Source organism: Bos indicus, chromosome 6 (genome assembly GCF_029378745.1).
Source record: "Bos indicus isolate NIAB-ARS_2022 breed Sahiwal x Tharparkar chromosome 6, NIAB-ARS_B.indTharparkar_mat_pri_1.0, whole genome shotgun sequence".
Taxonomy (NCBI): Eukaryota; Metazoa; Chordata; class Mammalia; order Artiodactyla; family Bovidae; genus Bos; species Bos indicus.
The window spans coordinates 101,605,150-101,628,122 of NC_091765.1; the positions used below are offsets into that span (position 1 = coordinate 101,605,150).

At 36.4% G+C, this 22,973-nt stretch overlaps 1 protein-coding gene across 13 annotated transcripts in view; it reads right to left on the reverse strand.

Moving 5' to 3' along the window:
- Positions 1 to 22,973, reverse strand: part of MAPK10 (mitogen-activated protein kinase 10) — a 623,107-nt gene that overhangs the window by 63,825 nt on the left and 536,309 nt on the right. For all 13 annotated transcript variants that reach the window (XM_070791731.1, XM_070791729.1, XM_070791732.1 and 10 more), the window contains 2 exons: positions 13,609 to 13,791; positions 8,533 to 8,657 (listed from right to left, as the gene is read on the reverse strand). In XM_070791731.1, the coding sequence (XP_070647832.1) occupies positions 8,533 to 8,657; positions 13,609 to 13,791 (308 nt within the window). The remainder of the gene's footprint in view (positions 1 to 8,532; positions 8,658 to 13,608; positions 13,792 to 22,973) is intronic.

Here is a 22,973-nt window from a genome sequence, read left to right on the forward strand (position 1 = left end):
TGACTATTCTGGGCTTACATTTTCACCATGCTTATTTTAATTGAACTTCAGCACTAATACATGTAAGCATTACTCTGTTTCCCAAGTTATTCTCTCACTGGGGAGCTGACAACCAGGTTGTTTAACTTAGGGTCTATATAGGTAGATTAAATTCCCACACAGCCTTGTCCCAATTCCCAAATTAATCTTGAATTGGATAAGAAATAACAAATAAGTTCAGCACTGGCTTTGCTTTCCTAATCACACTCCACTGAAACTGGATTGGATTAGCCACACCTTTCCTATATGGATGGCAGGTATATTTCTATTCCCAACCTCTCTCTCTAGTCCATTCTCAGCTGAGGCCCACGTTTCAAGCCTCTCTTCCCGCATTCTCTCCTGTCACTTTGACTCAGTCACCAGGCAGAAGGTTTGGCTTGCCTGCCAATCCTCCTCTATACTGCCAAGTATCTATGGCTTGCCAACTGGAGGGCAGAATTCTCAGATACCAGCTGCCTGACCGGTTCAACCTGTCCCTCTGTCCAGATTCCCAGAGTGATGTTTTGACCATTTAGGACTGTATCTGGGCTTCTCAGAGACAGAGCCTTCCAACAGTGGACCTGATCACTGCTGGCCATGAGCCTGGCCCCCAGGAGCAGTATCCCAGGAGACAATAGTTCTAGTGTTAGGTTAGAAGCCTTCCTTTTTATCATAAATTGAGAAATGAATGTCCTTCTCTAACATGGTAAGTTCCTAATTGAGATCTTCATGATGATTACTTTGAATATTTATTTGGCTACTCTGGGATCTTTGTTGTGGCGTGTGAACTCTTAGTTGCGGCATGTGGGACCTAGATCCCTGACCAGTGATCAAACATGGGCCCCCTGCATTGTGAACATGGAGTCTTAGCCACCGGACCACCAGGGAACTCCCATGATGATGCCTTTGAGTTTGGATGTCTTGGGTTTGGTAGCCAAGCATTTCTCCCTCCCTTCTTCCTCCCCTCCATCTTCCTCCCCCCCATCTCCAACACAGAAGAATTACAGAAGCCCTTAGTAAGTTTCCTATATACTCATGAGCTTTCATAGGGTGCTCAGAAGTTTCTGAAAAAGTTAAAACTATGTATATATATAAAAAAAGGTCACATATCATACTCTTCTTAAGTTACTTTTTTATATGCCCTGAGACAGAGTTAATTGACTCCTCCTTAGCTTGCAGTTCACAAAAATCCTCCTAAAGTGTATCCATATGCCTATTCTCAGGGGTTGCAAGGTGAGAGTCACCCTGTATCCTAGCAGGGTCTCTAAACTCAGGAATCGGACAAGAAACAAGGCAGCTGATCCCTACTGTCTCGGTATTTCCCTCCAACAGAGCACAGAGAAAATGTCAAGCTGATTCCCTAAAATTGCCCTGACTATACGCTAACTTCTTAAAGATATCAATAGTTATAAAGAATATTTGTAAACAATGTAATTTATCTTTGGATGCATGCTTGCATTCTCAGTTGTGTCTGACTCTTTGTGACCCCATGGACTGTAGCCCATCAGGCTCCTCTGTCCATGGAATTTTCAAGGCAATAATCCTGGAGTGAGTTGCCATTTCCTACTCCAGGGAAATCTTCTCACCCAGGGACTGAACCAGCATCTCCTGCAACGGCAGGTGAATTCTTTATCACTGAGTCACCTGGGAAGCCCCATAATTTGTCTTTATGTTGGCTTAAATTAATGGCACTGGATTTTCTTATACTTGGAGGGTCTACATCAGCAAAATAAATAAATAAAAGCAAACTATTTAAAATCTTACAGGAACTAGATGGATTTTAGTGATTTTTTTTAAAATGTAGATTATTTCTATAGTTTCTTGAGCAGCTCCTCTTTTTCACCAAATATATCTATTTTTCTGAATATCAAAAGGTAGCAAAGGCTTGAGCAGGCTTCCCTGATGGTTCAGTCAGTAAAGAATCTGCCTGTAATGCAGGAGACCTGGGTTTGACCCCTGAGTCAGGAAGATCCCCTGCAGAAGGAAATGGCAACTCACTCCAGTATTCTTGCCTGGAGAATCCCATGGACAGAGGAGTATGCCAGGCTACAGTCTATGGGGCTGCAGAGTCAGACACGACTGACTGACTAACACACACACACACACACAGCAAAGGCATGCAAGTAAAAATCATAATAGTAATAGTAATGATTATGAGAATAAGAATTTGTGTGATATTTACTGGCTACCAAGCACTGTACAAAGTACTTTATCTACATTAACTCTAAATTCCTGAAGAACACTCTACAATATGTATGATTGTTGTCTATTCCTAATTAAGAAAACAGAGTTCAGACAAGAAACTTGAATTAGGCCAGCTTGTAAGTGACAGAACAGGAATTTAAACCTAATGCATCTTTCCACATCTGTGATGATGCAAACAACTCAATAAATGGCATTTATGTCTGATATCGAACTCTTCTTAATGAATACTGAAACAGTGAGAATACCTCCAAGCATTTCATGAAAAAGTATTGACGGTAAATGTGGCCTTTGTGTTTGAAGAACATATTTCTGTTGCTCTGAACATTACTTGAATAAGAACTTGCTAATAATCTGAACAGATCTAACTTCAAATTTGATGTTCTGTTACACAAAGAGATGAATATTCACCTTGACATTCAACTTTGTACACTTTCAACTTCATCGTTACATGAATAATTTTCTCTCTTAGCATTATGACACCATTCATACGCTCTTCTCTTTTCAGTTTGGTAGTTTGGCACTTTTGGAAACGTGATAAGATAGCTTGCAGTATGATTAACTGATTAATACACATAGCATTTCTCTACCCTTATTTTTCCTAAAGACATCATATTCTTTTGCACTTTCTCCTTTATTAAATCCTCTACTTGCCCCCCTTTTCCTTCAAAGACACTCACTTTGGCAATATTGAAATGACTGAGAAAAAGATTCTAGCCTTTTAAGTACCCTAAATTTGATCTTTCTATACTTGAGAGGAATTTTTCATAAGAAGTTAAAATTAATTTAAAAACCCATTGAAACTATTCATTAATATGTTGTTATAGATTCTAAGCAACTGTCTCTTTTATAGGCAACATAATTACAAGTGAATTACAAATACAGACTTTATGACTCCAATTAAACTCTAGGCCACAATCCATTAAAAACACATTATACACATTACATTACATATAAGGAAAAATATATATGCAACATGATTCCAGCTATCAAAATAACTGAGCAGTAATTTCAAATAATTTATGTTTATCTAAAATTTCATCAGCATCAGTGTCTCTTTTGCTGTCTCGTACACAGGGTTACTGATGTATGGAACAGTCTTATGGACTCTGTGGGAGAGGGAGAGGGTGGGAAGATTTGGGAGAATGGCATTGAAACATGTAAAATATCATGTATGAAACGAGATGCCAGTCCAGGTTCGATGCACGATACTGGATGCTTGGGGCTGGTGCACTGGGACGACCCAGAGGGATGGTATGGGGAGGGAGAAGGGAGGTGGGTTCAGGATGGGGAGCACATGTATACCTGTGATGGATTCATTTTGATATTTGGCAAAACTAATACAATTATGTAAAGTTTAAAAATAAAATAAAATTTAAAAAATAAATAAATAAAATAAAATTTCATCAGCATAACCTCAAAAATCATCAGAGAAAAAAACTCATGCTTAATTTTCACATATGTCTACATCATACTTTCTCTTACTTATTTCATTATTTCATTCTACCCCAGGAATATATTTGAAGTATTTCCCAAGAATGAGAGATTGGAAGAGATTCTAGTTTTTAGTTGTAAGAACACTAGTTTTTTTTTTTTCAGTTTTAAGAGCATTAGAATTAAACTAAGAATATTTAATTTGGGGGATTTTACTTAGAAAAGGCAGAGGAACCAGAGATAAAATTGCCAACATCCGTTGGGTCATAGAAAAAGCAAGAGAATTCCATAAAAACATCTACTTCTGTTTCATTGACTACACTAAAGCCTTTGACTATGTGGGTTACAACAAACTGTGGAAAATTCTTTAAGAGATGGGAATACCAGATCCCCTACCCGCCTCCTGCAAAACCTGTATGCAGGTCAAGAAGCAACAGTTAGAACTAGACATGGAAACATGGACTGGTTCAAAACTGGGAAAGGACTACATCAAGGCTGTATATTAACCCTCTGCTTATTTAACTTCTATGCAGAGTACATTATGAGAAATGCCAGGCTGGATGAAGCATAAGCTGGAATCAAGATTGCTGGGAGAAATAACAATAACCTCAGATATGCAGATGACACCACCCTATTGGCAGAAAACAAACAGGAACTAAAAAGCCTCTTAATGAAGGTAAAAGAGGAGGGTGAAAAAGCTGGCTTAAAACTCAACAATCAAAAAATGATGATCATGGCATCTGGTCCCATCATTTCATGGCAAATAGATGGGGAAACAATGGAAACAGTAAGAGACCTTAGTTTCTTGGGTTCCAAAATCACTGTAGATGGTAACTGCAACCATGAAATTAAAAGACACTTGATCCTTGGAAGAAAAGCTATGACCAACCTAGACAGCATATTAAAAAGCATAGACATTACTTTGCCAACAAAGGTCTGTCTAGTCAAAGCTATGGTTTCTCCAATAGTCATGTATGGATGTGAGAATTGGACCATAAAGAAAGCTGAGCACTAAAGAATTGATGCTTTTGAAATGTGGAGTTGGAAAAGACTCTTGAGAGTCCCTTGGACTGCAAGGAGAACAAAATAGTCAATCCTAAAGAAAATCAGTCCTGAATATGCATTGGAAGGACTGATTTGAAGCTGAAGCTCCAATACTTTGGCCACCTGATGCAAAGAACTGACTCTTTAGAAAAGACCCTGATGCTGGGAAAGGTTGAAATCAGGAGGAGAAGGGGATGACAGAGGACAAGATGGTTGGATGGCATCACTGATTTGATGGACATGACTTTGAGCAAACTGCGGGAGTAGGTTATGGACAGGGAAGCCTGGTGTGCTGCAGTCCATGGGGTCACAAAGAGTCAGAGATGACTATTCAACTGAACAGAACTGAACTGAACTAAACTGAGTTGAAAGTCTAGAAAAAAATCAACTGCAAATTCACATAAGAATAAATTGGAAATAAATAGGTAGTATTAAGTGTTCATTTGCTACATTCTGTGTACACTTCTTTAAAACTCTTTAGGCAACTGCAATGATTCTTGCATTATGAGTTCAGGAGAAAAGATTTGCTTCCAAGTGTTGAGTCTATAGTATTGGTTTTACTCATCAAACTGTATGGCTGTATATCCTTTGTGCTGTGCTGTGCTTAGTCATTCAGTCGTGTCCGACTCTGCAACCCCATGGACTGTAGCCTGCCAGACTCCTCTGTTCATAGGGATTCTCTAGGCAAGAATATTGGAGTGCGTTACCTTGCCCTCCTCCAGGGGATCTTCCCAACCCAGGAATCAAACTGGGGTCTTCTGAATTGCAGGCAGATTCTTTACCAGCTGAACTACCAGGGAAGCTCATGCATCCTTTAGAAAACATATAAAATAGAAATACAGGCAGGAGGAGAAGGGGACAACAAAGGATGAGATGATTGGATGGCATCACCGACTCGATGGATATGAGTTTGAGCAAGCTCCGGGAGAAGGTGAAGGACAGGGAAACCTGGTGTGCTGCAGTCCATAGGGTTGCAAAGAGTCAGACACATCCGATTGACTGAACAACAACAAAATTTTGTAAAAATCAAGTCAAATTGACTAAAATTAATTTTAAGCAAATTAAAATTTCATCATCATTGTAAAGCTGCTGAAGAAAGAAGGTCTTAAGAAAATGTTAGAATGTTATACCTCAGTTTCCACACAGGAAAGTCATTTATCACTGAATTATTTTCTCAGAAATTTTGTAACACTTAAGAACTGGGTTACTATGAAAAGTTGCTTTTTTAATATTATGTCTATAAAGTTTGATTCTACCTGATTTTTATTCTCATCCTTCAGCTCTCAATTGTCCAGTGAAGAAGGGAGGAGAATTAATGCCAGCTTGAACCTAGCATCTCTGACACAGTGAAGCAGAACAAAAAAGCCAAAAAAAGCAAGCTTTGGATGGGCCAGAATATCCTGGTATATAGTGAAGGTCACAAGAAAACAAATAGAAAGAATATTTCAAATAGAAAATTAATGACCAATTCAAGCAAAGTAATTTGAAGGTACTATGAATCATTTAGCACAGGTTTTCAAAGAATGTGAAATTTTGATGGGAGAAGGTAACACTGTTGATAGTAAAGTTTAAAAGAGGGACATTCCTATTGGGAGGCTTATTGAACACACATGGGCAAAACAGTAGCCCTGTTTCCTGAGCAGCCCTGGATCTACTCAGAGAAAAGGAGATAGCAAAAAATTAAAGAGTTTTGCTTCTGAGAAGATTCTTTTACTATGTCTCGATGGAAAATATGGAGATATACCTTCCTATGGCAGTCAACTTAGAACCAACCTGAGACAGTGGCCTTATTGAAATACCCAATTTTTCTCATCTAATTTATGCAAAGCTTCACAAAGTCACCAATGGCCTAGTAAAAGCTTTATAATCTAAATGTTCTGCTTTTGCACAATGAAGGAAACTGTAGGCAAGGTGAAAAGACAGCCTTCAGAATGGGAGAAAACAACAGCAAATGAAACAACTGACAAAGAATTAATCTCCAAAATATACAAGGGAGCTTGTACAGCTCAATACCAGAAAACTGAACAACCCAATCAAAAAGTGGGCAAAAGACTTAAACAGACATTTCTCCAAAGGAGATATGCAGATGGATAATAAACACATGAAAAAGATGCCCAACATCACTCATTATTCAGTCAGTTCAGTTCAGTCTCTCAGTCATATCTGACTCTTTACGACCCCATGAATCACAGCACGCCAGGCCGCCCTGTCCATCACCAACTCCCAGAGTTCACTCAGACTCACGTCCATCGAGTCAGTTATGCCATCCAGCCATCTCATCCTCTGTCGTCCCCTTCTCCTCCTGCCCCCAATCCCTCCCAGCATCAGGGTCTTTTCCAATGAGTCAACTCTTTGCACGAGGTGGCCAAAGTATTGGAGTTTCAGCTTTAGGATCAGTCCTTCCAAAGAACACCCAGGACTGATCTCCTTTAGAATGGACTGGTTGGATCTCCTTGCAGTCCAAGGGACTCTCAAGAGTCTTCTCCAACACCACAGCTCAAAAGCATCAATTCTTCGATGCTCAGCTAGGGAAATACAAATCAAAACCACAGTGAGGTATCATCTCATGCCGGTCAGAAAGGCCATCATCGAAAAGGCTACAAACAGTGAATGCTGGAGAGGGTGTGGAGAAAAAGGAACCCTCTTACACTGTTGGTGGGAATGCAATCTGGTACATCCACTTGAGAGAACAGTGTGGAGATTCCTTAAAAAACTGGAAATAGAACTGCCATATGATCCAGCAATCCCACTGTTGGGCATACACCCTGAGGAAACCAGAATTGAAAGAGACACATGTACCCCATTGCTCGTTGCAACACTTTTTACAATAGCTAGGACATGGAAGCAACCTAGATGTCCATCAGCAGATGAATGGATAAGGAAGTTGTGGTACATATACACAATGGAGTATTACTCAGCTATAAAAAGGAATCTATTTGAATCAGTTCTAATGAGGTGGATGAAACTGGAGTCTATTATGTAGAGTGAAGTAAGTCAGAAAGAGAAAGACAAATACTATATATTAACACATATATATGGAATTTAGAAAGACAGTAATGATGATCCTACATACAAGGCAGCAAAGGAGACACAGATATTAAGAATAGACTTATCGACTCAGTGGGAGAAGGGAAGGGTGGGATAATTTGACAGAACAGCATTGAAACATGTACATTACCATATGTAAAACAGATGACAAGTACAAGCTTGATGTATGAAGCAGGGCGCCCAAAGCCAGTGCTCTGGGACAACTGAGAGGGATAGGGTGGGGAGAGATGTGGGACGGGGGTTTAAGATGGGGGGACACATGTATACCTGTGACTGATTCACATGGATGTATGGCAAAAACCATCATGGTATTGTAAAGTAATTATCCTTCAATTAAAATAAATAAGTTAATTAAAAAGAATAAATGTTCTTAGTACCACAGTTTATTAAAACCAGGAACCTGATTGGAACAGAGGCAAAGAGATTTCTCCTCTATTACATTTTTTGTTACTTAGTTTGCATCAAGAGAGACTGATCATTAAATACAAGGAGATACTGGTGGTGTTAATAATTTAACAAAAACTAGTGGAAGTGTGTCATGAACAGCCAAGGTATTGGACTGAATCACCATCTCACATAGGAAATCCTGAAAAAGAAATGCAACTCAAAACATAGGTTGAAGAAAATAACTTGTAGAAGGGAAGGTAGTAGCTTTGTGACTTAGGAATTTTATGAGGGCCCTTTGAGAATTCTTTGGGATTCTAACTCTCTTTCAGTGCACACCATGGCGCACCCAGTTACTACCATTTGTTTGTGGAAAGAAAATAAAATAAACCTAAACCTTACCGCCTCCACTTCAGCAGGGTCATACCAGACATTGATGTACGGATGTTGTAAGGCGTCATCCACTGATATCCTTTTTGCTGGGTCAATCACTAGCATCTTTGACAGCAAGTCTCTGGCTTGGCTGGCTGAAGGAAATGAATGAAGAAAAAAATTTGTTAAATTTTGATTTTGGCAAGGAAATTTTTTGGAGGGAAAAACAGTTTTTAAAAAGTCAATTAGCACCTTCCTTCCAAACATCAGCTAATTTCACCAAGTGTTTAGGGAAATGCAAAATGAAACAATGAAATATTTTTTATCCATCAAATCAGATCAGATCAGTTGCTCAGTCGTGTCTGACTCTTTGTGACCCCATGAATCGCAGCACGCCAGGCCTCTCTATCCATCACCAACTCCCGGAGTTCACTGAAACTCACGTCCATTGAGTCAGTGATGCCATCCAGCCATCTCATCCTCTGTCGTCCCCTTCTCCTCCTGCCCCCAATCCCTCCCAGCATCAGAGTCTTTTCCAATGAGTCAACTCTTCTCCTGAGGTGGCCAAAGTACTGGAGTTTCAGCTTTAGCATCATTCCTTCCAAAGAAATCCCAGGGCTGATCTCCTTCAGAATGGACTGGTTGGATCTCCTTGCAGTCCAAGGGACTCTCACAAATAAAACATGGCATAATATTCAATAATCTCATTCATGTTGGTTGCAGTGTAAATTGATAAAGATTTTTTTAGAGGGCACATTTGGGAGTATCTTTTAAAATTTTAAATGTGAATAACTTATGACCCAACAGTTCCACTTTTCAGTATACAGTCTAGAGAAACAATTGCACATGTTCACGAAAAGCATCCAGAAAGGATGCTCACTGCAGCGTTGGTCAAGGATTAAACATTTTAAACAATCTAAATGTCGCTGTTGTTCAGTCACTAAGTCATGGTGAACTCTGCAACACCATGACTGCAGCACACCAGGCTTCCCTTTCCTCTCCCATTTCCTGGAGTTTGCTCAAATTCATGTCCATTGAGTTGGGGATGCTATCTAACTATCTCATCCTCTGCCACCCCCTTCTCCTTTTGCCTTATCTTTCCCAGCATCAGGGTCTTTTCCAATGAGTCAGCTCTTCTCACCAGATGGCCAAAGTATTGGAGCTTCAGCATCAGTCCTTCCAATGAATGTTTGGGGCTGCTTTCCTTTAGGATCAACTGGTTTGATCTCCTTGCAGTCCAAAGGACTCTCAAGAGTCATCTACCTGTACCAATTAAGTTTGGCAGTTTTAAGCCTGGCAGGCTACAGTCCATGGGGTTGCAAAGTGTCAGACATGACTGAGCAACTTTCACTTTCAGATGTATTCACATGGACATGGTATTAAGTGAAAAAATAACTGCAGAATGACCCATAGATCCTGATGCCACTGTATAAATCTGCCTCTTCGCAATAAAACAACAAGCATTTCTCTGATAAAATTTGTACATGTATTGCTTGTATAATTAAAAATAAAAGTTAAAAGAATTGTTTTTTAAAAGGAAACAAAGTGAGTGTACACCACTCATTTTAAAACTTCAGAGCTGCAGAAAAGGACAAAGCAGTATCTGGAGGGAGGCAAGGAAGTTAGAGGTGACTTTCTGAGAATGGGAGAGATAATGAGGACTTTAATGGGAGCAGAAGCTTCAAGGATTGAGAGAAGGGGGGCAAATCTGAGAGAAAAAATCCACAAGATTTAGTAACCAAATTGATGCAGGGAATCGTTTATTTATTCAGTATTCAATTTATTCAATATACATCGTCTACTGTGTGCCAGGTACAGTTTCAGATGCTAGGGATACAAAAAATTTGCATAGTGATAATCAGTAAATGTATTTATTTAATAACATTGCTGAGTGAAGTGTATTAATTGCTAAGTCATGTCTGACTGTGTGTGTGTGACCCCATGGACTGTAGCCATCAGGTTTCTCTGACCATGGGATTTTCCAGGCAAGAATACTGGAGTGGGTAGCCACTCCCTTCTCCAGAGGCTCTTCCCAACCTAGGGATCGAACCATGCTCTCCTGCATCGCAGGTGGATTCTTTAGCATCTGAGCCACCAGGGAAGTCCCTAACTTTTCTAAAGGATGCTCTAAACATATCTGAAAATACAAAAAATGTTTCAGAAAATAAGGATCCAAACTGATTTGGAAATTTTTATGGTGAAAATATTCAATTTATTCTAAACATGGTAAAACTTCAAATTAAAGAAAGGAAAATCTAAACTGGTTTGCTAAATTAGGGAAAAGGCAGTGTGTTTGAATTCATGAATATGTACCAATTTTTAATTAGCAATTGTTTATTATTAATGAAATATGGTTAATTATAAAATTTTGAAATTACATAAAACATAAAATCCAGAAAAGCTAACCTTCCCCACCATCTGGAAGCAATCATTCTTATTATTAATGTATTCCCTTCTAGTTTTATGTAGTTTCATAATTTTGATTATACTAGAGTTAAAATGTGGCAATCTAATTTTCACCTCTACAGCATTTGTATTTCTTGTGTTATTACATTTTAATAAAATATTCACATTTACTTATACTAATTATATAATTTTTAAAAATCACTAGTTAAGTTACTGGAAGATTTTTTATTTCTATTAGTCATTTTTCTGGGGATCTCAATTCCAAACACTTAATTTCTGCTACTCCCAAACTGACACTTTGAAGTTCACAAGAGTGATGAAAGTACAGAAATATACAATGATTTTCAGTATTAGTTTCTCTGATTGTTAACCTAACAGGTCTGTGTCTATTTCATTGGTTCAAGACCTCTTTGATTTGTAACTGATTTTATACCCAGACTCACACACTCCACGGGTTCTCATGTCACCCACATTTCTGTTCTTGGAAGAGTAGGGGTTGGGGTGGTCTCCTCATCTATGGGCAAATGAACTACTGGAACACCGAATCATCTCACTGAGAAACAATGATCACTACTGCTTGTAGGGAACAAAATGAGGAAGAGGAAAAGATTTTAATTCTTCATCGTTCACTCTTTTGTTTGCAAGTAAATGTCTTACACTCTTTAATAACAGTAGAATAAATCCTTCCCTTTGATTATTTGTGTAATTCTTTATAATTTGCTGATTTTGTGTTACAATTGTAATTCAATAATTATACAATTCAGGAGTGGTACAGGTAGCTGAAGGGAGAAACCCAACTGTGCAACGGAAGTGTCACAGACACAGAAACAACACTGTACTTAATTTAAAAACCACCAGATGGAAGTCTGGAGAAGACAATATGACCCTGGAAAGTTGTAACACTATATTTCGGTTTCTCCATCTCATTTAATTCTATATTAGCTATAAATTAAGTCTGTACATTTAATCTCTAACTAATTAATTGTCCACTAAACATTTGCAGTAAAATTTCACAAGTGTATGTCCTTTTGAGGTGGGGGGGATTCCCTAATAGCTCAGCTGGAAAAGAATCCACCTGCAATGCAGGAGACCCTAGTTCGATTCTTGGGTCGGGAAGATCCGCTGGAGAAGGGATAGGCTACCCACTCCAGTATTCTTGGGCTTCCCTTGTGGCTCAGCTGGTAAAGAATCCGCCTGCAGTGTGGGAGACCTGGGTTTGATACTGGGTTGGTAAGATCCCCTGGAGAAGGGAAAGGCTACCCACTCCAGTATTCTGGCCTGAAGAATTCCATGGGGGTCCATGGGGTCCCAGGGGAAGCTGAAGTTCCAATACTTGACCACCTGATGTGAAGAGCCAACTCATTGGAAAAGACCCTGATACTCTGAAAGATTGAAGGCAAAAGAAGAAGATAAGATGAGGTTAAGATGAGCAGAGGATAAGATGGTTAGATAGCATCACTGACTCAATGGATATGAATTTGAGCAAATTCCAGAAGATAGAGGAGGACAGAGGAGCCTGGTGTGCTACAGTCCATGGGGTCACAAAGAGTCAGAGACAACATAGCAACTGAACAACAACATAGATCCCCTGGAAATAATAATTTTATTATTAATAAATATTTATTATTTTTTTTATATCTAACAGTTACTGCGCATTTAGTGTGAGACAGGCAGTGTTCTAAGTGCTTGACAAATTATTCAATTAATCCTCCCAATGATCCTATAAGATAGACACTTCTTGCTTTAGTTTGTTAAAGAAGGTACAGAAAGATTAGATAACTTTCCCAGGTTCACATAGATTTTAAGGGATAGGATTTCTTCCCCCAGCAAAGGAAAAAAATAAGATTTGCTTCATATCCCCAATTTCTGAAATGTCATAAGTTAGAATAAGAATTAAAATATTACTTATATTATACTTTATAGGTTGCCAAATTTATTCTATGTCTTCAATCCTATAAAGAAGCTGTTATGATCCCTATTTTGTGGGTAAGAAATTAAGATTCATTACTAAAGTTCACAATGGCAGACATAGTAGTAGAAAAAATTACTTATTAATGAAAGTCTTTGTTAGAAACAAAATATGAAAGTAAAAATTTCATTTGTCACTCTAAAATAAAAAATGGTGGTTAAGCATTAAGTAAAATACAAATAAAACTCAAACATCTATAGTTTCAAGATTTTAAAATGAAAATCTTGTGTTGAAAATATTTTCCAGAATATAAAAATAACTGGAACAATTGCTTCAAGGTATATATAACGTTGTTCTTTTAGCGTTAACGTTGCAAAGTAATTTTAGATTCTAAATAAGCCCCGTGAATAGTTAACCCATACCATTGTCACACACTTTATTACTAGTCTTTTCCCTAGATACCCAGAAAATTTTAAAATCCTTGATTACTCTCCCTTTGTAAGGAGGATCTTTTAAAAATACCTCTTCTTAAATTGAGGTTGTTGTTCAGTTGCTAAGTCATGTCCGACTCTGCGACCTCATGGATTGCAGCATGCCAGGCTTTCCTATCCTTCACTATCTCCCTAAGTTTGCTCAAACTCATGTCCATTGAGTCAGTGATGCCATCCAACCATCTCATCCCCTGTGGCCTCCTTCTCCTCCTGCACTCAATTTTCCCAGCACCAGGAGAGGTGTCTCCATGGTCTGCATCACCCACGCAGTGGTTCTGAAGTTATCCCTGAAGGGCTTACCTTTGAGTTTATTGTGCTCAGAGTCCGCTGGGAAGAGGGAATCTGGAAAGAGCTTGGGGAAGGTGAGTCCTGCATACTTGGGCCGATTCTCCACATAGTTTCTTACGGTGGGTTGCAATTTCTTCATGAATTCTGGACATGGTGTTCCTAGTTGCTCAATAACCTTATTCCACTGGTCAATATCTGAGAATTGAATAGTTAAGGGCAAAAACAAGTGCAGGACACCAGCTCTTGCCTTTCACTAGTTGGGAGACTAACTGCTTCTCAGAGCTCTGAACAGTCAATAACACAGAAGAAGTTTTAAAAAAACAACAAAGGACAAACATAAAAAATCAGACTGTCAGGCAGTGAATGCCCTTGGAATTTTAAATTCACTTTGAGAACACATATACTTTTGAGGAATTAGCATTACTTAACAAAATATGATATCATGAAAGAGTCCTTGGGTTGTGTCAATGGAAAGGTATTTAAATAACACAAGAATTTCTTTTATTGAGTTAAACTTCTATATAGCCATGTAATTTGGAAGAGAAAAATTATAATGACACATAATAATATTATCATGAAATTATTCTAATCATTTACTTTCTAAAAATGACAGATGAATAAATATTTTATAAAATTCATCTATACTTTTCTTAAATTCTTTATAAGATTCTTTTTTCCTCTTGTTCTCTAGAAAATGCGAAATTTCCTTGTCTGTTAATTTTTTTGACTCATGCACATTACAAATAGAATCAGTATGATAATAACTCATTAACTCTTCATCAAAGACTTAAAAGATTCTGTTTATCAAAGCAGTCGCAACTTCATACCCATTTTCTTACTTCTGATAATAGTGCCTTATATCCTGAATATTGTAATATTCAATGAAGTATGAAGGTAAACACAGGATGTTCAGTTCAAGGCAGATTTCATCCAAGCGCCTGTGTTTCACAAGCATGTTAAATATGGGGGATTTTATAAGAAAAACATGACCTCTCTATGAAAACTAATACTTACAAAACTGGGGGTCTTTGACAGGCACACCCACTGATTGAGATTTTCTTTTTCATCTTTCATAGATATTTGATATGTCAGAGCTTGGGAATGACAAACACCACTTCTGAAAACTCTGAATAGTCAACTGGAAGAAGTTGATTTCAAATAGATTTTCTTGCCATGTGTCAATGAAAGACAGAGGCCTTAGAAATTGTCAAATCCAATACCACAGGCAGTGTTCTCTCCAATGTTGCTAATTCTATAACTCTATCTTTACTGTAAAGTTAATTCATTTCTGTTAACGCAATTTGTGACAGTTCAGGGAATGTTACCATAATTATTTAATTAAGATTTCTAAAATCATTACCCCTAGTTTTTCTATAGCATTGGACTAAAAATGATGGACAGTTCTGACAAAATTAACTAATTTAACAAAAATAAATACATAATGCAATGTAGATAGGTGACAGAACAAAGGTAAAACCAAGCTAATTTGCAAATGTGCTTCTATTTCTCATATAATCTAGCTGAATAAAAATTAAATTATATATCCTCTCAGTTATTAGGATGAAAAAATGTATGACTGTGTAATATCAAGAAATGAAGTAAGAGTGGGAAAAACTGAAGAATATTCCTTTACAAAATAATAGACATAACTAAACAAGAACATCTCTCAATAAAAATTCATCTCAGTTGCCATGTATATGAGAATATATAGTAGTAAATGAGAATCATTAGGAATACAGTAAAAAAATGTCAAAGATTAGAGTTAAAAGTCACTCTTAGACAAAAACTTATGTTAATACTATCGATAATAGGTAAGCTAGATTTACTTAGATATATTTTAAATAGAAAACATTAATACAGTTAAATAAACCTCAATGCTTACACTGTAAATTATGAAAAGAGATCTACTTTTTAATACAATTCAGTTATCATGTCCTAACAAGACATAATTTAATCAGTGATCAAACTTCTTGAGAATTCTAAAGATTTGATCAGGGCAAAGAAGTTATCAGATTTTCTGTAAAGGAATCTTCTAACAAAGTTAGCAAAATACTCCCAACACACTAGTGTAGTTATATTTAGCTACAATATGGTAGCTCAGATGGTAAATAATTTGCCTATCATGCAGGAGACCCAGGTTTGATCTCTGGGTAGGAAGATCCCCTGGGGAAGGGAATGGCTACCCACTCTGGTATTCTTGCCTGGAGAATTCCACGAACAGAGGAGCCTGACAGGTTACAGTCCATGGGGTCGCAAAGAGTCAGACACTACTGAGTAACTCACACTTGACACAGTTATTTAATTCAAAAATGAATTGCTTTTAAAGCAACATTTCCAAAACAATTGCATGTTTTTTTTACAGTAAACTTTCAGAAAAAGTGAAAGTCACTCAACCATGTCCGACTTTTTGCACCCCATGGACGCTATAGTCCATGGAATTCTCCAGGCCAGAACACTGGAGTGAGTAGCCGTTCCCTTCTCCAGAGGATCTTCCCAACCCAGGGATTGAACCCATGTCTCCCACATTGCAGGCAGATTCTTTACCAGCTGAGCCACCAGGGAAGTTTAAGGGAGTCAAACGTCCTGGAATTAATTAAACAAGAACTATTAAAATGTGTCTTATTAAAAGTTATAATTAAAGTCTCTAGAAGCACTCAGCATGTCTTCCTACCTTAGATTGCTCTTTAGATGAAACACTGTTATGGTCCTTGATATAATAGTTTACCAAAAAAACCCACTAATCTTTATTATTGGCAATGAAATACTTGATTGTTATAACTATAAATATGTGGTATAGTCATCTTTAAAAGTGTGTGCCTTTATTTTAACCAATCCATTTCAAGCTCTTTCTTCCCAAAAACATGACTAGTGCATTTAAGCACTAAGTACATGTTTCACAGGCGTTCACAGGATTGCATCATTAACTATGTACTTAGTTAATCATGTGAGTTTTCTCTATAATCATAATTAAACAAATACAATCCAATACTAGAAATAATAGCTCCTGGCTCTAAACCCAGGACTTGTTCCAAGGATTCCAGAAGAAAAAGACCAAGTCTGGAACTGACGTAGTAAACATTACTTTAATTTTGCCATAAAATTGATCGTTTGTTTGTCCCAGGCAATCCCTCTTAAAGAATGCCTCTGAAATTGCTTTCTTAATCTATTAGGCCAACTTATTCACATAAAACAACTAATTTTATTAATATTTAAATAGAAAATAAGGTGATACATTTTAAAAGAACTTTTTAATCATCAGATTTCCACAATGATTATACTTTTTAAAATACATAAAATATTAACTAGGTTTTTATGATTATGTGTTAATTTAAAATAGTAAGTTTTTTAAAAGAATGACCAAAATTATTTTTGTAAAACAATTTCTCTGCTTTAGAACACTAATAAGTCATCATTTTCCTACTATATGAGTAAGGATATGAATACCTACAGATTCCAGCATGTGCAGTCATCAAAAAAGCAAACTATGTATATTTTTGATCTACTAGTTCAGAAATCATCATACAACATAATTATCAAATGTATTTAATAAAAATTTTAAACTGTCATCTAGTAGGAATTATTTGACAATATTCTCATCTAGTTCTAAATTCACTACATAAAGATAGTCATAAAAAGTTTGGTTTTTTAAATAGAGTATGATAAGATAATGTTCAACTATTTACTACTAATGTCTTCAATAAGTAGTATTGTAATAGATGAAAGAAACAAAGTATGGATTGTAAAAGTGATTATTTGAAATCCTAAGATTGAAAATCATTCCAGCTAATTTTTGTCAGTTAGCCAAGAACTTACATTTAATGTCCTCCTTTTACATTAACTTCCTTGGTTGAGAAACTTTCTAAAATATATAACAAATTGCCTTGAGCCCAATGTATGAATAATGTCTTACTATTTTCTGAAAATTTGGGGTCATAATTTATACCATGTACATTTAAGCTTTCAGAGGCTACCAAGTGGGAGCAAGCGGCTTCCTTGGTGGCTCAAATGGTAAAGCATCTGCCTGCAAATGCGGGAGATCTGGGTTTGATCCCTGGGTTGGGAAGATCCCTGGAGAAGGAAACAGCAACCCACTCCAGTACCCTTGCCTGGAAAATCCCATGGACAGAGAAGGCTGGTAGGCTACAGTCCATGGGGTCGCAAAAAGTCAGATGTGACTTAGTGACTCCACTTTTTCTTTCAAGTGGGATCATAAAGAGTTGTTTAGTGGCTTCATTCTTCTATGCCCTTTGAATTATTTTATCTTCATTTTGTTTTTCCATTGATTACTTTTTCTTATGATGAATATGGTTTCCAGAGTTGACATCTTTGTGAATTCAGATTTGCTTTTTATTCTGCTCTTAGCCTTATATTCAGTATTCTGTGCAAAAATGTTGACATCTCTTCACAACCTAAAGAATATCAGTGTTTGTCCCCAAATTCTTACCTATGCTTTTGAAGATAATATTGTTTAAGAGTACTGTCTTTAGAAAAGTTCCAGGAATGACTACTTTATCTTGCGAGACAAGCAGCTGCCTGGTTGGCACTGTGTTGTGTATTATTGGGAGGCTTTATGTTAGCCCTGCAACGAATGTGCAATAGGAGGTGGAGGTATGCATGCCATGTGTTAGGCATCATGATAAAAAACTGCAGTTCCCAAACTGAATATTCATAACTTGGGGAACTTATAAAAATATAGATCACTCCACTCTCCCCATTGATCTACAAGATTCTGAATGCATATGCTTGAGATGATATCATTAAGAAACATCACAGTAATTGCAATCCAGGTGGCCCCCGGTATATTTGAGAAATACTGACAATATCTTGTGAAAAAAATAAGTCCAGATCTAAGAATAAAGTACTAACCTGTTTCAGTTTTATGACACGGATTAGTTTAGGGTCAATTTCACCAAAATATTATTCCACATCTTTTGCTATGGAAAACTTAGGGGTTGTTCACATGGAAACATGACAAGGAAAGAAAAATCCTAATATTTGTTCCCTTTCCCCATGTCACTTTCCCAAAAATACCATGAGAAATTATGACAAGTGTCACACATAAGCTCCATGCAGAGAAAAAGGGGTTCTACTCATGAATACCTATAGGATTGAAATTACATGTTGCTATCATAAAAATACAGGTTGATATCATGTTACTACTCATGGGAAGTACTACTCATGGGAAGCATAAAAGCTATTCAATATAAGTTCAAACTATTTTACTATTTTTAAGTAACTACTCCATAATTCTGTATGATAAAATTTGTTCTCAAAGAACTCTCACTTCTGAGGACATTGTAAAATTCAGGCTAGAAATATATCTATATTCATATGACAAAGGTCTGGATTCAGATTTTCATGGTTTTGTCTTGAGTTTTTTGTTACTTTAAAAACATTTTTATTTTTTTTCATTTGAAAAGTGTTATTTTCATCTTGATAGCCCCCCTGAAATTCTAGAAATATGAATGTGACAATGAAAAATTATAACTAACATCTGTTTTCATTATAAATGAGCACAGGAAGGGGAAATATTATAAGCTAATAACACTTTGAAAAAGTCAAAGCTGACAGTTTGATTAAAAGGCTATTTGTTCACTGGCAGCTGATTGCTCATGGAATACTGTGGAACATGAAATATCCAGAGGCTAATATTTGAAGCATGATATATATGCACCTCAGCATAATCTATTTCATCTAATAAATCTATTTATCATTGTAATCTATATTTATTTACAAAGCAAAAAATATTGAAGAGACATTTCACATATAAGCAAATTCAATATATGTTAATATGTATCACAATGTAGAATTTTAATTAAACTATTGAGGGTTAATCTTTAGGGCCACTCATTTGTACAGGTCCCTTGCAAAATTCTATGCCTAGTTTTGCATTTGTAATATTAATTTTTTCTTTACATAACAACTTCCTCCAACTGCATTATATTCCGGCCTCATAAAGACCAGATCTGACTCTACCTTCATTTTGAAACTGGAAGATGTCTTGGAAATCATTTAAATTGACATCTGTATTTTGTAGCTGAAAAATGTTGAGGTGTTTTAAAATTGGTAAGTAAAATGACTTTAAGCAAAGTAGCGGATACAAACAGCTCCCAACACTAAAAGAAATACAAAATTCTATTTAACAGTTTTGGTAACTCTCTACTCTGTTCTGTGAAAACCTCTCTGAAAGATTACACTCATTTCTGGGTATAACACTATGCAAGAAAAGATTTAGAAGGGACAATGAAGTTTATATGAGGTAAAGAAAACATGCTATATGAGGCATACTTGACAAAACTTTTTATGTTTCAATTCAAAAAGAAAGGAGAAAATCCTTGCCTCCTCCATCCTCGCACTCGCACTTTGATCCCTCTTTTCCTTTAGTTGTTAACACTTTCTAATATACCATGCCTTTTATTTTAAATTTCATGATGACAAGGATTTTTATCAATTTTCTTTACATGTATATCCCTAGGTATAAGCACATAGCAAGTGCTCAAAATATTTGTTGAATAAATAAATGTGTCTATTTTATGTTCAATTAGAGTTTTTCAAGGAGATAACTTGAAGAATAAGGAGAGAAAGTATTCGAAGAAACAAAAATTGAGAAATTCCAGGAACTGGAGAAAGGTTGAAATTTAGGTAACAAAGGGAATCCTGAGAGGTAAATAAAAAGAAATCCAGACCTAGTCACATGGGAGAGAAACAGCAACTAACCAAAGATCAAGAAAAAAATTCCTAAATGAAAGGAGGGAAAAAAGACAGAGTATGTCCAAAGATGACTATCACACTGATGGCTAATTATTCAACAGTAATATTAAAACGAAAAAGCCAGTGGAAAGACACTTCTAAAATGCAGGAAGAAATAACTGTCAATCTAAAATTCTATATCCAACAAAACTATCTTTCCAGTAGGGAATACAAATCAGAATACAGCTTTATTGTAAAAGACTTCTAAAGAACTTCTAAAGGATATACTTCAGAAGGAAAGAAAATAATCCCAAAGGGTCAAATTGCAAGAAATACTGATAAGCCAAGAAAATTATAATCATAAGGGTAAATCTAAACAAACTCTATCTTTACATAACCAAATGATAATGTCAATTTATGAGGTTCAAAGAAAAAAACTAAAATACTGAGCATAGATAGCATATTTAAATTGGTACAGTAATGATCTAAATTATTAGTATGTGGTAAGATCCTTGTGTGTTCAGGAGAGAGATAAAAATTATCTGAATTAAAACAGAAATTCTCCACAAACTGAACTATAGATTCAATACAATTCCAAAATCAATGCAAATAGGGATCATTTTATAGAAGTTAGCAAGCCAATTTTAAAATATTTGAGGAAAAGCAATGGCTCATTAATAGCTAAGGTACTTCTGAAGAAGACAAAGAAAGAAGATATTTATCTTATCTGATATGTGTATAGTATACACTTGTATTCATTAAGAAAGGGTAGTTGTGGTATAGAGATAGACAAAAAAAAAAAAAACCTCATTATGAAACCGAATACAAAGCCAAGAATTTAACACCCTTTCCCCCTAAATGTGAAAACTTATGACAAAGACAGCATTATAGAACAATGAAGAAAGAATTAGCCATTCTTCCTCAGTCAGTAACTGGAAATGAAATTCCTCTTTCACACCATACACAAAAATCATTTCCAAGTGAACTAGAAGCTTAAATATAAAAGATTAAAATATTCACACCAAAACCAAAAGAGAATATAAAGGCATCAAAGGATTCTTAAGAAAGACATATAAATAAATGAACTATAAAAAAAGCAAATTCCAAAATCAATATAAAATAAAATGGCAAAATATTCTAAATAAGGGAAAGGATATTTTCAACACATAAAATGGACAAAGGTTAGGTACCACAATAAATAAAGAACTCCTACAAATTAGTTTTTAAAAATACAATTTAAAAATTTGTTCTAAAAAACAAAAGATATATTACCAGGAGGAAATACTAATGGCCAGTAAATAGGAAAAAATGCTTGTAAAGAAAATATAAATAAAAGCTCCAATGAATAGGATTTTACATCCAAGAGATTACTAACAAATTTAAAGACAAATCTGGTAATATCAAGAGTTGGTTTGGATGTGGAGTAGACAGTTACTTTTATACATATACTGTTACTCTGAAAATCAATCTGATGTTATCAACACATAGTCAAGCTTAAAATGTGCACACCTATGAGTTCTGGTGTGACTTCCCAGATGGTTCAGTGGTAAAGAATCCACCTGCCAAGTAGGAGATTGAGGTTCAATTCCTGGGTGGAAAAGATCACCTGGAGAAGGAAATGGCAACCTACTCTTATTGTTGCCTGGGAAATCCTACAGAGTAGCATGGTGCATGACTTAGCAACTACACAACAACAATGATCCTAGGCATTTATCATAAAGAATCTTGTCCATGTGCTCCTAGAAACATGTATTCATTGTTTATAAAAGAAAAAGCAAAAACTCAATGTATTCCAAAGTCTATTTGTAGAAGAACAGATTTATTGTATTAATAGAACATTCATATACTGGAATGCTATACCGCAATGAAAATGAATGAACTATTTCCTATGTACCAACGTGAATAAATCTTAAAAATATAATGCTAACTTCAAAAAAAGCTTGCTTTCCAAAAAAAAAGCAAGTCACAAAGTAATAATAGCACAATATGTAAAATGGATAAAACTAAATGGAAGGAAAGTTATGACCAACTTAGGTAGCATATTAAAAAGCAGAGACATTACTTTGCCAACAAAGGTCTGTCTAGTCAAGGCTATGGTTTTTCCAGTGGTCATGTATGGATGTGAGAGTTGGACTGTGAAGAAAGCTGAGTGCCGAAGAATTGCTGCTTTTGAACTATGGTGTTGGAGAAGACTCTTGAGAGTTCCTTGGACTGCAAGGAGATCCACCCAGTCCATCCTAAAGGAGATCAGCCCTGGGTGTTCATTGGAAGGACTGATGCTGGAGCTGAAACTCCAATACTTTGGCCACCTCATGGGAAGAGTTGACTCACTGGAAAAGACCCTGATGCAGGGAGGGATTGGAGGCAGGAGGAGAAGGGGACGACAGAGGATGAGATGGCTGAATGGCGTCACCGACTCAATGGACACGAGTTTGGGTAAAATCCGGGAGTTGGTGATGGACAAGGAGGCCTGGCGTGCTGCGATTCATGGGGTCGCAAAGAATTGGACACAACTGAGCGACAGAACTGAACTAAAATGATATGTTGTTTAGGGATAAATATGTATGTGCTAAAAATATAAGGAAAGTCCAAGAGATTGTAAAAACATGCCTTTAGGAATGCGATGACCTCTGGGGAAGAGAGAGGATATAACCGAGCAGGAACACACACAAAAAGTTCATAGGTAT